Below are 16,949 nucleotides of genomic sequence, written 5' to 3'. Positions count from 1 at the left end.
CCCTCAGGAGAAAGCCCTGCTGCCTGTAAGTTCCTGCCCTGATTGACCTGACCCCCGCCCCACCTCCAGCCCCCCCACAAGCCCAGCGTCTTGCACTCCGTATGCACAATGTCTTTAAATCCTCATGGTGATCCCTTGACTTTAGAGGCTCAGAGCTAGGCAAAGTCGCTTGCCCCGGTTCTCACGGCGGTAACTAGACAAGAAGACAGGCACCCGCCCCAAGAGCCCAGGCCTTTAGCTTATTCTTCGGCCTCACTAAGTGCTCACCGAGTGCCCAGCAGACCCAGGACTCAGACTGGTTGCTTTGGTAGAGACGGATGGGCCAGGGTCCTCCCCAGCCCCTGCTTTTGCAGATGAGGCGACTGCCTGGGGTCCTGTCACATGCCCAGGGACATCCGTCGCCCCGCTGTGGCTGGCACACTCACCTGCCTTGCCAATCTGCACAGCCAGCTTGGTGAGCTTGCCCTGCAGCACGGATTTCTCCTTCTTGTGCAGGTTGGCCTTCTTCTTGTCATCGGCGTCGCCGCCCTCGGCGCTCTTGAGGGGCTGCATCTCCATGGCGGCGGCCCCATCCTGTTGTTTGGCTGCAGGGGGCAGAGGATGCACATGCAAACACACACGCACATGCACACACATGCACACGGACGCACCCGCAGGCACACGTGCGCCCAGTCACACATGCACGCACATCCACCCACATGCGTGCACACAGACACAATGCACATACACACGCGCGCACAGGCACACCCCCCCATGCAGGCACATACAGGCACACATTTGCAAACACACAGACACACGCACACGCAGATGCACCCACAGGCACACCCCCCACATGCAAGCACATACGAGCACACATTCACAAACACGCATACGCACATGCACGCACGTGCACACATGTGCACACACACCCGTGCACACATGCACATACATACAGACACACACATGCACACAGACACAGGCATACATAGGCACCCACGTGCACACGCAGACACACATGCACACGCACACACACACGCACACAGACACGCAGGTCAGCCTGCAGGGCAGGGATGCTGACATCCAGCGTCGTGAGCAGCTGAGCCCCACCCGGGTCCCCCCGCATGGCTGGCGCAGAAGCCCTGTGGTGGGGCCTCTGCCTTTTCTGGCTAGAGCTCCCGGCTCCCAGTAGCACTCATGGCTCAGACCTGGACTCTGGACCCAGCAGGAATGGGCTGGGCTCCCTGCATCCCGAATGAGCCCTCAGACCCCCACCCCAAGTGCTCCCTTCACTTTTCCCACCTTCGGGCAAGACAGACCGGCTTGGGTTTCACCCACGGGGCCATTTTCTTGGGACGTTAAACAGTCACCAGGCCGCAAAGACAAAAAGGAGGGACTCAAGAGGTAAAAGTGGGTGTCCCCACCCATGGGCACCAAAGCCCTGTCTCTAGCTAACAGGGTCTTTGTAGTGCAGACTGATGGCCTTCGGCCCTTTGGGATAAAGACTGAGCCTCCCTCTAATTGCCCCTCAGCCTCCCAGATGCTCAGAGAACCAGCTTCAAGTCAGGCCTTCCCTGAAGCACGCACAGCTCCAAGGCTGGTAGGGGAGGGGCTGGAGGGTGTGTGCCCTTCCCAGCGGGAAGTGTCTCTTTATTTGGCTCAGCACCTGTGAACCACAACTATCCACCCCCAAGGACAGACCTGTGGGCACTGCCGTGTCTGGCCCTGGCCCTCCACTGGTGGGATTCCCAGAACTGTGGGGAGGGGCCGCAGGGACCCCAAAAGCCGGTTAATGCAGAAGGGTTACCTTTGCTCTGGCTGGCGTCCACAGTGCCATCCTGCACTTTACCTACACGACAGAGAATTTTAACAGACAACAGAGAACAGACAACACACGGTCGGTCATCACAGAGACCAAACAGGCCACGGACACGCAAGTCACGGATGGAGAGGGGAGGAGGCGTCATGAATGTGGGATGTGGCTGGTGCCTAGGGTGGGGGGTCTGCGCTGACTTCTGTCCCCTCCACAGGGACCCCCTGGCCTCTGGATCAGAGCAAGCCTGGCCAGGTAACCCTTGCTTCTCTGGGGGGCAGGGGGCAAGTTAGGAGAGAGGTCTTTTGTTCGAATCATTTTGGACCTAAGCATCTTGTACAGATGAAATGACAGCATTTAAGGTTGAAAGGGATCCGAGAGTGCTGACCAGAAGCAGAAGGAATGGAGATTCTCAATCCCCACCTGAAGCCTTTAGTGATTTATTTGCTTGTGGCCTTCTGTGGGCAGAGAGGAGGCCAAGGGCAACGTGTTCAGCTACATCCTTGCTGGTTTCCCGTGAAGGACAATATGCAAACACTATCCAAAGAAGGTTTCTAGAATGGGGAAGGTTTGGACAAGGTACTGAGGTCGATATGTTTCTGGCTCCAGAAGGAATGATTATCCTTTTTTCTTTCTCCCTGTGAAGGTCACGACCTCTCAGCACAGACAAGCCCCACTGAACGTGGCACAGGCAAAGGGCAAGCGGGGGCGGGGGGTCCCTCCTGGGCAGTGGGCTGGCTCCCAGAGGGCAGCTGACCTCTCGCTCTGACCCCTCACTCTTTACTCTGAGCTGGACTGGCTCAGGCCACAGTAGACAGGGAGTGTGGGACCCCTGGGCCCCCAACCAGGCCACTCCCATAAAACCAGGGCCTGATGCTGGCAAAAGGGCTGGTCTGAGCACGTCCAGCTGTAGGACAACAGCTGCCATGTCCCTCTGGGGTGTCCCCCCCCCCCACCAGGGCTGCCTGGGGCGGGGGGAGGTCCCCTCCTAGCTTTGGCAAGAGGCCTGTGGGCACTTCTGTAATATATGAGCTATTAGTGGCCCCCTCCCTCCTGCCGCCCTGTGTGAGAGGCTCCCCTCCAGTCCACTGGGTCTCAGTACCTTGGAGAGGCATTTGAGAAACTCAGCCAGCCCTAGAGATGGGCTGCCAAGATGGTTCTCACAACTCATGTCTACAAGAGCCCATTTGTGCCTGGCACTTTGCTCTGATCTCTGAGGGGCACACAGGGCCCCCATGATTTTATCTAAATCCTCACTGCAGCCCGATGAGGGGTGTTCTTTTATCAGATCCATTCACAAATGGGAAACTGAGGCTCAGAGGGTGAAACGGGCTGCAGGGTCTTGCAGCTGGAAAATGGAGAGCTGGCTCCACATGTATGCTCTTTTTGCTTCCGGGTAGAGGCTCCAGGATCTCCGGGAGGACAGTCCAGAATGCGGCGGTGGGACTGGGTCCCTGGAGCCATCCCTTCACTGCCAGCTAGCGGAGTGGCTGCCTCTGCCAGCCTCAGCTTCCACCTCTGCAAAATGGGGGTGAGGACACTTGCCTCCCAGAGCACCCCAAGTCTCATTAATAACGACCTTGTACTCGGTCCAGCATCCTGCAGTTTGAACATGTTTTTGCAAATGTCCTTTCTCAGTCTTCTCAAGATCCCAGCAAGACAGGGCGAGGAGGGACTTTCATCACGCCCCTTTCTCAGATGAGGAAACTGAGGCCTAAAGAGGCTCCCAGGCCAGCCTCAGCTCTGCTGCTCTACTTTCTCAAGCCCTAAGCCGCATGGTCATGCTGTGGTTGTGTATTTACCACCATAAACAGCGGCACTGTGGTCGCCATGTCCTTACATAGGTGACTCAGAGGGGAGAGGTGACTTCCCTGATCCCAAGCCGGGAATAAGTGTGGCTTGTTCCCACCGCTTCTCACAGCCAAGCACCAGGGACCCAGGCTAAGAGAGAGGCCTCTGCAGCTCTAGTGTAAAATTCTTTCTACTGGATCGATGCAAAACAAAGCAAAACAAAAAAAGCCTTTTTAGAGCAAATGGGAATGAACTCCAACAATTATTTTTTTTTTTGAAAATAATTTTACTAATTGGGCTAAAGGGCATGAGAGGACCAGGCTTCAATAGCTGGTTTCGATGGCACAAAGGGGCCTTTATTTGCATCGCATATTATCAGATGCAATAGCCATGTGTGCGCCCATTAAACCGAGCTGGCAATTTCCTCTTTTATGTCCATAGTGACCACGTGGCCAGAAAAATTAGCACCCAGGCATTTGTCTGAGGAGCAGAGCTGTGTTCTAGAGGTGCTTTGGTGCAGATAGTTCGGTTTCTCAGAAGCGAGGGCCATATTTGGGACTCTCAGCCAGACTTAGTGCTTGCCTCAGCCCCTAACCGCGGTGAGGTAGCGAGCTCTGGCCTGCAGTGGGACCTGGAAGATGGGCGTATTGCAGGGGAGCTAGAGACCCAAGAAGAGGGGCTGGTGGGGGGCCCACAAGGCCCTGATGTGCATCCACTGGCAGCCGCAGTTTTCCCAAACGGGGCCGTTTGGGAACAGACGTGGAAAGCCTCGACTCGGAGGACTCCCGGTAAGGTGAGCTGATGAACAAGCTTCGGGGAGACAGACCACTAGCTGGGGATCTGGGAAGTGTCACTTCTCTTCCCTGCACCTTCATTTCCTCCCTTGAGAAATGGGGATGATAAGAAACACTTGGGGAGGTTGTGCAAAGCCAACAAACAAGGTCATGCTTATGAAAAGCACAGCAAAGCACTGCGTAGATGTCAGGAGTTGCTAGTGACTGTTAAATGCAAAATAAAATAAAATAAAATCATCATGCCTCCAAGATGAATGAAAACACCCCTGACCCCTTTTCAGCTGGGGAACTGGGGCAAGTGGACTCCAAGTTATTTTCCCATATCCAAGTCACCAGGACTTGGCTCAGAAGAAGGGGTGGGGGGAAGGAACAATGAATTCCCTCTCAATCAGCAAGGCTCAGCCTAGTGTGTCTCAATCTTAAATGTGTATGCAAATTGCCCTGAGAATTTGTTGAAATGCAGATTCTGATTCAGCAAATCTGGGGCCGGGCCTGAGATTCTGCATTTCTAACAAGCTCCCAGGTGATGCTGATTTGCTTTGAACAGCAATGGCTTCAGCTCCGTTTCTCCAATTCTATTACAGGCCATACCCATCCTACAAGACTCAGTCAGGAAAGGTGCTGCAGTCAAATCAGTATGGGAAACCCTGTGTGACTACCTCTGCACCCACACCACGTATTCAAGGTTCTGAGAAGTCCCGGAATGAAGATGAACCCATTCAGCCCAGGAGTTCTTTAATTTATTTGACCACTGGGTCCTTTTCATTGGAGGAAGCCTTCTCACTATGCTTGTGAAGCCTATAAGATGCATATTGGGAAATCCTGGATTGGGAAGGCAAAAGGAGCATGCCACTTAGAGCCAAACAAATCAGGGTCCAAATCCCAGCACTGCTACTTTCTAGCTGTGTGACCTTGGGCTAGTGTCTCCATCTCTCTGAGCTTCCGTTTCCTGATCTTTAAAGTTGGGACAATAAAACCTATGTCATAGGGCTGTCGTGAGGATTAAATGAGATGCAAACATGATACGCATGCAGCAGTGCCTGGTCAAGCAAGGGGACGTCCCATCTTCCCTGTACTTTTTCCTGGGATACCTGGGGTGGGGGCTTGCTGTGGTTTGGAAGTGAAACTTTCCATTTCTCCTGGAGGATGGGGGTCTAGTTCTCCAGAGCCTGCAGGTTTATCTTCCGTTTGGTTCTCCCTCAGCCTCCTCCCTCTGACGTGTGACACATCCCACACCCCAAGCTGTCCTCCTTTCTCCTCCTCCTGAAATAGACCCACGCCTGAATTAGCCCTCTTTGGTGAGCTGTGCTTGGCAGAAACGTCTCACCCAGCCCATGACAATGACTGGGTGCTTCCTGCCTGATCACTGAATCTAGGTAGCTCAGCCAGAGGCCCGGGGTGGAGGGGAGAGGGATAGGAAAGGACAGGAGTTGCATGGTTTTCAGGACTGGTGAGGAACAGACGTAACGCATGAGAAAGTCGGGGCCTAGTGCTCAGTATGCAGCAATGCGGGGAAATAAGGTGGGTCCCTTGTCTTTGCTTCTTTAGGGCAATGGTTTCATGATGGACCCCTACCAACTCTCAGCGGTTCAGGAGCCGCCTAGGTTACTTTTATCTTACTTAATTTGGGTAAACGGAAACTCCTTGTCCTAAAGATGGGAGCACACAGAAATAAGAAATCTTGAAGGGCTGGGGTCAGGGGAATGGAATTCCTTTCTGCCCTTGGGCAAAGCGGTTAAGATGCGAATCCCAGGTCCACAGGAGCAGCCCCGGCCCCCACTCTCGAGGGGGCAGGTAAGAATACAGAGACCAGAATGATGGCTCCCACACAGGCTGCAGCAAGAAACACCCATCCTCATCCGAGGGGCAGAGCTTGGCCCGAGCCCAAGCCCACCCCTGCCAGGTTGGCTCTGTGAAAGAGAAGAGGCAGACACTTCCACCGTGGCTCAGCCATGCTAGGGAATGGGGCCAAGGAGTTGAACCCAGGCCTGAGGCCCTACCGCCTCGAGGGAATTTAAGGGTCCAAGATGGGGACCCAGAGGCCAGCTTCAGCCCAAGTCCTGAGCCCAGACCTCCTTCCCAAAGCTGGGGCCAATATGGGCGCTTAGGAGGGGGCCACGTTGGATGGGATGCAGCTTCGTGGGGGGCCAGGCCCGAAGCCAAAGTCCCATTCCTCTTCTGGGCTCCACTGGGGAGGGGCAACGGCCCAACAGGGAGCAGGCGCCATTTTGGAAGCCACAAGTGGGCACGGAGAGGGTCCTCAGGACGTGGCTCCTGTCTTAAGCGCTTGGCCCCGTGTAAGAGGTGACTGTCCCAGAACCGCCCATGCACGGCGGTACGGAAGGGGAAGGTCTGTGCGGTGCAGAAGAGGAAGAGGAAAGCTCAGAGTTGAGGGGTGGGGGAAAGAGAGAGATGCCCATCCAACCACGCCCGGAACTCGCCTGGAAACATACCATTGACTAGGCTGGCATTTGCACTATCTGCAGCATTTGAACCTGCAGCACCGTCTGCCGCTGCGGGGAGGTGGGAGGGATGGAAAATGCAGTGCGTCATAATGGAGAAAAGGAACAATGTGCAACAGCAACAATAAAGACACGAACCGATGGGCCGGGAAATAATGTGACTTTCAAAAAAAATTCCGTTGGAAATCAAGAAACTCAAATCGGGCAAGAAACTCAAATCGGGAGAGTGAGATGTTCCCAGAGAGATGCCATGGACGGTAGGGGGGAACGCTCAGACATGAAGGGTGTTGAAATAAAACATGGGGCATGGTGAACGAGGTCAGGAGGGATGGAGGTGTCTATGGGGTGGGTCTGGACTGCGGCCCCCCTGTAGGGCTGGAGGAAGAGAGAGTGAGGGGGTCTGGCTGCCCATCAGGGCCAACAGCGCTGGTGAACAGGAGCCGATTTAAAAGACTCAACCACAGGTACAGCACGGGCCCCGAGGTTCAGCGGGACATTCGCTCAGACCACCGTCCTGGAACGTCAGGCTGCCACCCGTCTGTGGCAGTGGCTTACCAGGCGTCCCACCCTCTACTCGGGCCTGAGCCCAGCATCACCTCCTCCGTCCCTAACAGCACTGGAAAGTTTGCCTTGGCAACCCCCATCCCAGGTGTCCACCATTCAAAAGATGGCACCCAGCACGTTGCCTTCGGTGCATGAGACAGAAAGGGCAGTAGTGAGTTTTGCCTTAATGTGGAAATGAAAGATGAGATGAGATGGTTAAATTCACCCCTGTTGCTGTTTCTTGTGGGGGGAGGGGGAGAAAGGAGAAGGGAAGGACAGGAAACAGAACCTGTTGGAGGAGATACACTGTTGGGTGTGGTGGATCTACCATGAGGTGAGAAGAAGCTTGGCTGGCTCTGGGTGGGTGGGGGGTGATGAGGGAGGGCAAAATGCAGGGATGTGGTGGTGAGCGAGGCATTGCAGGCTGGTCTGTAAAGCCAGAGGGGTGTGGGAAGGGGCACCCATTAGCATGGGCTGGTGGGATGAGCATGGCAAGGCCAGGTGTGCAGAGTAGGGTGTGGGCATGGATGGTGGGTGGGGCTGGCATCTCCTGAGGGTGTGGAAGGGGGCCTGGGGGGGCACGGCCTCCAGTAGGCATGGGGTCTCCTCCAGCGGGGTACTACTGGTCTACGGGGGCAGGGCCCAGTTGGTCAAGGCTGCTGCTATTTCTAAAAGCCCCATCTACCCTGAGGTGGTCTTACTGTACCTGGTAGCTGAAGGCCATCCCCCTTCTTCACACCTGTGTGATGATTTTTGAAACATGTTAATGAAGGAGAAGCACACACAGCCTCATCTGCATATACGCACACAACTGCACGCCTGGGGTCATCTTGAAAGGGGATCACGCGGTGGGTGGGCTTTAAGTAGTGTCCCTAGTGGGGGAGATGGGATGAGAGGGCAGAGGGGTTGTCCCCCACCTGTGCTGATCATCGTGGTGGTCTGGGATGAGAGGCCATCCCAAGTCCTCTTCTGCCATGACCCTTCCATAGCTACCTCTTCTTTCTATACCAGGCTGAGTCCCCTGTCACCCCAATGTCACTGAGATGCAGGGGTATGCTCAGGGAGGGACCCTGAACCGGGCTTCTGGGATAGGAGAGATATATCTTCCTACTGATGTTTTCAAAAACACAGATCTGGCCTGTTACATGTTCTGGGTACATCTTCCCCTCACCCAGATCCCAGGGAGGCCCAGGAAATGGGCAATGTATGCTGCATCCTAACTTATGGCCTGTAACCTGCCCCATGGCCCACACCCTACCCCACAGCCCACACTGTGTTCCACAGCCCACACCAGGTCCCACAGCCCACACCGGGTCCCACAGTCCACACCGGGTCCCATAGCCCACACCGTGTCCCACAGCCCACACCCTGCCTTGCTGTCCACTTTGCTCAGCTGTCTGCACTTTGGAGCTGGGATCCAGTTGCCCTGGCAACAGCTCCTAAAGTCAGTCCATGGAGACTGTCCTGACACTCTCTGGGTCTCTTGGTCAGGAACTCCATCCTTGATTTCCACTTCAGTACTCCCCTTGTTCTCTCCAGACTCTTATTTCCCAGAACACAGCCCAGCTCCTTTCTTCCTGCTGGTGGGGTAGCCAGAATCTGAGGGCGACTCCACTAGAAAATGGGCTTTGCCTTCAGGAGCCAGTAGTTGCCATTGATGCTGACCCAAGTTCTATAACTGATTGGTACCTGAGAGCTGGAGATGGCAGGGCTGCCCCTACAATTCAGGAAGGGGATGTTTTCCTTCTTACCTCCTTTCCCCAGACTCCAAAAGTTCTGGATGTCAGAAGGGACAAGGCAAAAGACTAAAAATGTGAGGGGGGGTGTCTGTCTTTGGGCCTAAGGGTCTGATGGGATTTGGGTTTCTTGTGTCTTCTGAGCATCCTTCCCTCTGTGCTGAGATGAGCTCAGAGAATAAGGAACTTAGTCTTCCAGGGGGAGCAGGGGCCAGAACCTTGGAACCTATAGGGACTCACAGCAGCTATCAAGTCCAGTGCTGGCCAGTTTTTCCAGAATCTCCTTTTCTTGTGTCTGGGATGGACCTTCACAGGGTGGAAAATAGCAGAAGGAATATGGCTGGGTGGGGATTTCTACTTGACCTAATGCTTGAAGATGCAGATGCAGCTCAGTGCACTGCATCCCCTGGCCTGGCCCCAAAGGGACAGGGTGGGGGGCCTCAATGACATGACTGGACAAGACAAGAGACTGGGACGAGACCCTGGAGATGGAATAGACAGAACCTGCCTGGCCCAAGTGGGGCCTCAGGGATGCAGGGGGTGGCTGTTGGCACAGGGTATGGACATAAAAGGTACTCAACTGGTATTTTGTTGAGTGAACGAATAAACAAAAAATGTGGCCTTAGGAGCTCATCTTCTGGTCTGTGAAGGGCTGGGCTTACCTTTCTTGTCTTTTTTCTCTTCTTCTTCCCCGCCAGCCCCCAGCAGGGTAAAGATGATGCCTGTCTGAGAGTTCACACCCACGGCGGTCACCACCATCCGTCCTGAGCCCTCCATCACATGAGTCCCTGGGGGAAGGGGACAAAACCCAAGTTACCATTGCACAGGTCAAAAACCCCTCCCCAAAGGAGTGGATGGAACTCCACCTCAATCAGACTCTGTCTCATTGTCTGTGGTTCAAACTGTGCGTACGTGCATGTGTGGGGTGTACTTTTAAGACCAGTGCACCTCGGGATAGTGATGGGTCCAGGGTTTGAAATAGCTCTACTTCAGTTCTCCGGCCCCTGAAACAGCTCCAGGTCCACCACCTATTACCCTTCTTGGAGGGTCTCTTCTCCCTCTCTGCTCATCTCTCCTCTCCCTTCGTCCCTCATAGACCAAGCAAAGGCCACACTCTTTCCTGATTCATAGTATCTAGAACCAGACCTCATTTGTTTTCCTTCTGCAGCCTGCCAAGACATGGCCACTGAGCCCTAGATGAGACTGCTTAACATGGGGTCCCCATATCTCCACCTCCCTTTCCACGATCTTTGGATAGAACTCAGGGGTCTGTGACCTTGGAGGAAGAAAAAAACTATACATCTTTATTTCTACAAACCTCTAAGTGAAATTGAGCATTTCCCTCCATTACAAACTTAGGCGATCAACCACAGAGGTGCTCGTGGGCCTCCAGATGCCATGTCTTGCAGTTAAGGGGGTTATGCATCTGACTCCTGCATCTTGTTATTCTGTGTGCTAATAAAGAAGCACATACATGACCACACCACATTTATTATTTTATTGCTTGGCTGACTAACATTATTGGTTTAACTTGCAAAGCTTTATTCTGAGAAGGCGTCCACACACGATGATACCAGACCCCACCCCCTGCAGGGGGGCATGGCGCAAGAAAGATTAAGAACTCTTTTCCTGGAATCTTAGATTTTTAATGCTGGGTTCCAAGGGGCCCTGGCATTCTTCTGAGGGTCTGGAAGGGGCCACCATGTGAGTGAGGGAGGGGAGGCCTTTGGTCAGGGTAGCTCTACTTATTATTATTTTTTTTTTTGCATGGGCAGGCACCAGGAATCGAACTCGGGTCTCCTGCATGGCAGGCGAAAATTCTGCCACTGAGCCACCATTGCATCACCCAAAGAGCAGGCTCACGGAATCGAATCCGGGTCTCTCTCATGGCAGGTGAGAATTCTACCACTGAACTACTCTTGCACCACCCACTCCACTGATTTTTTTTTTTTTTGCATGTGTAGGCACTGGGAACTCTGCCTGCTAAGTCACCGTGGCCTGTCCTGCTCCACTTCTATTTGTGTCATCTTTGGGTTCCTTGTATTACATGTTGCTCACTTGACCCACTCTAATGCAAGCCCCTTCACTGAGTGGATGGGAAAACTCAGGCCCAGAGAGAGACCTGTACATGTCCACTCACATGGGGGAGTTTGTAGTAGAGCGAGGATAAGATACAAAAGTATACTTGCTGAAGCCATGGCTTCATGGAAGAAACAGAGGTAACCCCCAGGGATGGTGGCTGGGATCCAACCTGAGGAGTGGACAGGACAGCAGCTGCGTTCAGCCCAGTTCTGAAATCTGAGGCTTGCCCTCTCTGGCCCTTTGTCCTTAGGCTGCAAAGGAGTTGGCGTGACACCGCTGCCTCCTGCTCACGTTGAGGGTCAGCTAGCAGGCTTCACAGAGAGAGCTTGGTGTTCACAAAAAGCCAGTGGGCCCCTTGCCCTTTTGGCCTGCTTGGGGTCACATACAGAAGGCTCAGGAACACTTGGTCCCTCAGTGGCTACCCTCTGTAGAGATGAATCGAGGTCAACGAAGTTTGGCTGCAGACAGCCATTTCTTTTCTATTTTTAATTTTTTTCCATTCAGGGTAGAACACTACCAAAGATGCCGAACACACTTCCCTCTTCAACAGAGATGTATGAATCCAGCCCTGGCTTGGCCCAGTGTCTCAGCTCATCTTTGGACCGCACCAATGTGCCATGTTTGCTGTCTGGGGCCTGGGGTCCCACAATGACGGCTTCTGGGGCCCCGAGATGCAATGACCCCCAATGACTATGCTTTTTGAACTTGGTTCCGCTTTTTAGAGTTTTTCCTTTTTTTCCCCTCAAGATGGGTTGCCACGTGTATTAGGGGTCTCTAGAGAAACAGAACCAACAGAAGTATTTATAAATATGAGATTTATAAAAGTGTTTCACTCAACTGCGGGGATGCAAAAGTCTGGAATCCCTGGGGCAGGACGTGGGGCTGGCAGCTCCAATGATGGTCCTGGATGAACCCCACAGGAGAGGCTGGCTGAAGAAGCAGTGAAAATTCTCTCTCTTCCCTTAAAAGCCTTCAAGGAGCTGGATGACATCCAATTGATTGGATTTTTTCATCACTGAAGGCACACCCTTGGTTGATCATAGATGTAATGAGCCACAGAAGCAGTCCACTGAGGATGTTTTAATCAACCAGCCTTATGGTTTATCAACCAGCCACAAAATATCCTTGCAGTAATGGCCAGGCCAGCGATTGCCTGACCAGACAACTGGGCACCATCGTCTGGCCAAGTTGACACCAGACCCTAACCCTCACACCATGTCTCCCTGTTTTCTGCGTGCCCTGTCTCTTTCTATTCTTCTCTTTGTATTCAGACTTGAAATACATGTCAGCAAACGTATTAGAATTGTATCTAAAATAAGAGTCAGGACCAGAAGTGCTTTCCTTCTAGGATCCGATCAGTGTCCTGCTCTAGGATGAGACATCATCTGTGTGTGACATTCTAGTCCGTCCTCCGGCATCTCAGGATCTGACAGTGCTTTAGAGACAGACAGACACTTTCCAGCGAGTTTCTTTAAGGCACGTTCATGTCAGACTGTCCATCCATAGATGGGTAAATTGGGTCATGGAGGCCCATAGTGGGGGCATGAAACCCAGCAAACTGTAATAGAACCCAGAAGCTCAGATGCGGAGCTCTTCGGTTGGCTCCTTGGCCATTTCTGGGACAGAAGGACAGCATCTGTGGTCCCTGGGCAGGAAATGATGGGGGTCCCAGAATAAGCTGGGCCATGACTGCAGGCCATGTGGCGCCGGCCCAGGGTTCTTCCACCTTCAGAAGGCCCATGGAGGTCCACGCATGGAGAACCAGGGGCAGCCAAGGGACCTGAAGATGACAACCTGCTCACAACATGCTGTCTTGCACTCTGGCTCACGTGAGTGGGGCTAGGAGCAGGGTCTGTTAGACACCAGCACCTGACGGATCAGGAAAGCTGAAGGCCAGAGTGAATTCCTAGCACCCCTACTATGCGCCGGGCTTCGTGGTAGCCCCCCGGTGCCAGGGTCTCGTTCAGTCCTCCCACTGCCCTCTGTGTATAGAAAGGGGAACTGAAGCTCTGAGGGGTGAAGTGGCTTGCCTAAGGTAACCCAGCTGGTGATGAGCAGAGCTGGGATCTGAGCCCTCCCTGCGGCCTGTCCTCACTGTCACCCCACTTTTAACCAGGAAACAAGGCCCCGGGCGCCTTGGTTGAAAACACATTAAAATTAAAAAGTTCATCGGAAAACACAGGTGCTCATCTTGGGTTCCATGGGCGTGGCAGCAGAGGGTCTGGTCCCCGCCTCCCCAGCTGCTGTCGGGGATGGAAAAAGACACAGGGGGCCAATTTCCACCCAAGATAATCAGACCCCAAATTGCCTTCTAATCTAATCACTCTCATCGCTGCCGCCGGGAGCCAGAGGTAGGAGGAGATCTCCACCCAGCAACCCCTGCCCCAGCCTGGGATGAGCCCCAGGGTGGCCCTCCAGGGCTCAGCATTTGACGGGAGCAGGGGAGTTGGAGGCATCTATCCCCCACCCCTCAACTGCTGCCCTCCCTCTCTCTCTGCCCCAGCAAGCCCCCCAGCCTCTGCTCTGATCTGAGGCTCCCCAGCTCAGACACCTTCGGTGGCCCCCCCAGGTCCAAACTCCTCCATCAGCACCCCCCTGGCACCACACGCCTTTCTCTGGCTCCTTGACTGCCACTGCCTGCACGCCGTCCCCACGCCTGCCACTGCTTGCACGCCGTCCCCACGCCTCTTTCACAAAGCCTCCTCCAGGCCCAGGACGAAGGGCCCTTGCCTTAGTGGCCTTCCCAGACCCCCACAAGGGGACTTCATCTCTCCACTTGGAACCGCATTGAAATTTCCCGGGGACTCTCCTGGTGGGGACTACCAGGCCAGGCTCCCCCACCAGACTGTGAGCCCTTGAGGGCGGGTCTGGGTGTGAATCAATCCTCTTTCTGCCGCCCTCTCACAGCCTGGCCTGTAACTGGAAGCCCAGTCCCTTTTTTTTGGGTAGGGGGTGCATGTGCATGGACCGGGAATCGAACCCCGGTCTCCCGCATGGAAGACAAGCATTCTACCACTGAACCACCTGTGCCTTTTTTGACTCTATTTCTTCTTTTCTGTGTTTTCCGTGGTGGGCATGTGTTTATAATGGAGAGTCCCCGCATGGCAATCAACCATCTTTATGGTTTTAAAACGGGCAGTCCCTCTTCTCTCATGAGAAGTCTGAGCACTGGCCGCACCTCCTGCAGTGGAAGCGTTGGATGGGCCAGGTCACCCCCCAATTCCCCGGCTGTCCCCAGGCTGTCACACCAGCTCCAGGAGTCCCGTGCAGAGGACAATGCTTCACATGAAGGTACGAGGCTGAAGAGGTGCTGAAGTTAAAAGCAGGCTAACAACCTCTCAAAGGGTAACTGCAGGTCTTTGGGTAGGGTGACCCTTTCGGTGTGGAGGCCCTGGGGGAGCCTTGTGCCAGGACGTCACTGCCCACAGATGCCAGGAAGGCCACACCATAGCCCCTTGCCTTCTCCGAGCCCCCACGGAGGCCCTCAGACTACACAAGCGCGGGGAAGGTTGGGTAGAGAGAGCCCGGGACTGGGAAGAGGGGACCTGGGGACCAGTCTGGTGTCTACTTCTGATATACCATGTGGCCTCCGGTCAGTTCCTCGCCTCTCTGTGCCTCAGTCTTGCCCTCTGTAAAATGGGGAGGGTGCTGGCTCAGTTCATCACCTCTCAGCAAGCATGTCTGGAGACTCTGGGTCCCAGGGAGACAAAGGACACATCCTGGGTGGGGCAGTGGAGCTTCCATAAAAGGCGGTGTTTTGGGGACAAGGGAGTTTGCATGGGGCCAGTAGAGGTGCATACGGACAGACAGATCGGACGCCAAGTCCCCTGCCCGGCCGCACGCATTCATCTGATGGACAGGCCCCGTGGAGTGCTGACTCCACGCCCGGCTCCAGCCCTGCAGAGAGGAACCCCGGAGTCCCTGCCCTCAAGGAGCTCGCAATGTGGTCAGGGTGGAGGGGAGCAGGTGTGCACACAGGTGGACAGGATACGCTCAGGGGCACGGTGGGCTGGCAGGGGGCACAGCCCAGGCCAAGGTGGGCTGCAATGGCCCCGACCAGCTGCACTGCATGGACGGCTCACGGAGGCAGGGGTGGGACAAACGCTATAGCCAGATGCTCAGGTGGGCTGGATGGAAGGTTACAGAGTTGGGTCTTTAGTTTCCAATCAATAGCTGCTAAAAGTAATTTTCTTCCCCTCAGCAGGGAGAGAGGAAGAGAACTAATATTTCTGGAGCATTTACTATGTGCCAAGCACTATCTGAGATGCTTTATCCATTTAACTGTCACAAAAGCTCTGCGGTAATTATCACCGGGCCCATCGGACAGGGGGATTCAGGTGTTTCTCACCTTCTCACTGGTGAGGGCAGGGCCGGGGATTTGTGCCAGGGTGTGTGGCTCTAACCTGTTTCTCCCACCTTGCCAGGAAGGCTTGTGGGCCAAGTGGGAGGCAGAGCTGGTAGGGGGCAGATCTGAGGAGGAAGGTCAGGTTGGGAGCTGGGCCATCACCCCGGGAGAACACGGGGGTACCTGCCAATGGGAGTGGGGGGGTGGCTGGCCTGTCCCCCCAGAGCACCCATCCCCCCGAGTGGAGAAGCCCACGCCTCTCTCCTGGCAGCAGAGAGGGCGGGCAAGGGCCCTCCTGATTGCGGGTTCAATGCTCACCTCTGCCTCAGGTGTGCCCTAAACAGCAAGAAGAGACTCCCCTGGGCTGTCTTGTGGCCAAAACTGTGTGCAGTGGCAGGAAGTATGCTGAGCCCCAAATGGCAGAGCTGGAGGGGCCTGTGTTATCAAACTGGATTTCTGAGCCCAGAGAGGGCAAAAGACGAAGTGAGCTCACACAGCGGGTGAGGGACAGGCCAGGGCTTGAACCCAAGGCTCTTCGCTCTCAGGGAGAGGTCACGTCTTCTGAAAGGCCTCTTTCAGCTGCAAGAACTGTGAGGAAGGGCTGGGGTGATTTCTGACTCCAGGTAAAAGCACCAAGCAAAGCTGACAGGGCTCCCAGCCCAGGTGCGGTTCTTCTGTTATTATCGTTATGACAGCTGTTGATGATGAGAGATTAGGCAGCTGGAGCGCCCACAATCCCCCACCTCCCATGACAACCCTGTGAGGTAGGTCTTGGCACAGGCACACGGCCATTCCCTCTCCCATCTGTGTCTCTCTGACAGGGGGGAACACGAGGCTCAGAGAGGCTGAGCAGTGGCCCAGGGTCACACAGCGGTGAGCAGCGGAGCCGGGACTTGAACCCGTGCTCTATCCACTACACCCCGCTGCCTCTCATGGAGAAGAGGCAGGGTAGTGTAATGGAGAGAGTGCGGGCCGAGCGGCAGACTCGGGCCTTCCTGCAGTCCTGTGCCATCCTCGGCTCCCTGGAGGCAGCGGCAGCGGTGGCAGGCCTGGCTCTCCCATGCCGGGTCTTCTGCTCAGTGCCGGGATGCAGGCAGAGTCCTAGGAGGGTTTGATCGTGGCCCGGGCATCCTTGTACCGATAAGGCCCTGGCTCCGAGAACTCGGCCCGTGGGAGAAGGAAGAGGGGTGGGGGGTCCTGCAGGGCTGAGCCAGGCAGGAGGGGCCGGCGGGCCTGCAGCGTTGGAGGACAGGCTCCCCCTCCCCAGCACCCCCGGTCCAGCCCCTTCCGCGGCGATATCCAGTTTCGGGCCTCGGTTGCACAGTGGCAGTTACCACATGAAACTTCAAGCAGGTAAAACTGCTGGAAGACAGACTCCACATGGTCGGAGAGGAGCTCGTGCATGGG

The 16,949-nt window shown here is 54.9% G+C and overlaps 1 protein-coding gene across 8 annotated transcripts in view; it reads right to left on the bottom strand.

The window, feature by feature from the left end:
* The window catches only part of ATP2B2 (ATPase plasma membrane Ca2+ transporting 2), a 368,890-nt gene that overhangs the window by 52,869 nt on the left and 299,072 nt on the right, over positions 1-16,949 (bottom strand). For 5 of the 8 annotated variants that reach the window (XR_013157774.1, XM_077116558.1, XM_077116563.1 and 2 more), the window contains 5 exons: positions 9,778-9,903; positions 8,086-8,118; positions 6,828-6,887; positions 1,784-1,825; positions 426-584 (listed from right to left, as the gene is read on the bottom strand). Coding sequence is in view for 7 of the 8 variants with exons in the window: in XM_077116558.1 (XP_076972673.1) it covers positions 426-584; positions 1,784-1,825; positions 6,828-6,887; positions 8,086-8,118; positions 9,778-9,903 (420 nt within the window). In the remaining variant the exon portion in view is untranslated. The remainder of the gene's footprint in view (positions 1-425; positions 585-1,783; positions 1,826-6,827; positions 6,888-8,085; positions 8,119-9,777; positions 9,904-16,949) is intronic. The other 3 variants (XM_077116562.1, XM_077116565.1, XM_077116561.1) reach the window with 2 other exon arrangements.

This window comes from Tamandua tetradactyla, chromosome 9, assembly GCF_023851605.1.
Source record: "Tamandua tetradactyla isolate mTamTet1 chromosome 9, mTamTet1.pri, whole genome shotgun sequence".
Lineage (NCBI taxonomy): Eukaryota > Metazoa > Chordata > Mammalia > Pilosa > Myrmecophagidae > Tamandua > Tamandua tetradactyla.
This window is presented reverse-complemented; position numbering and strand designations above follow the sequence as displayed.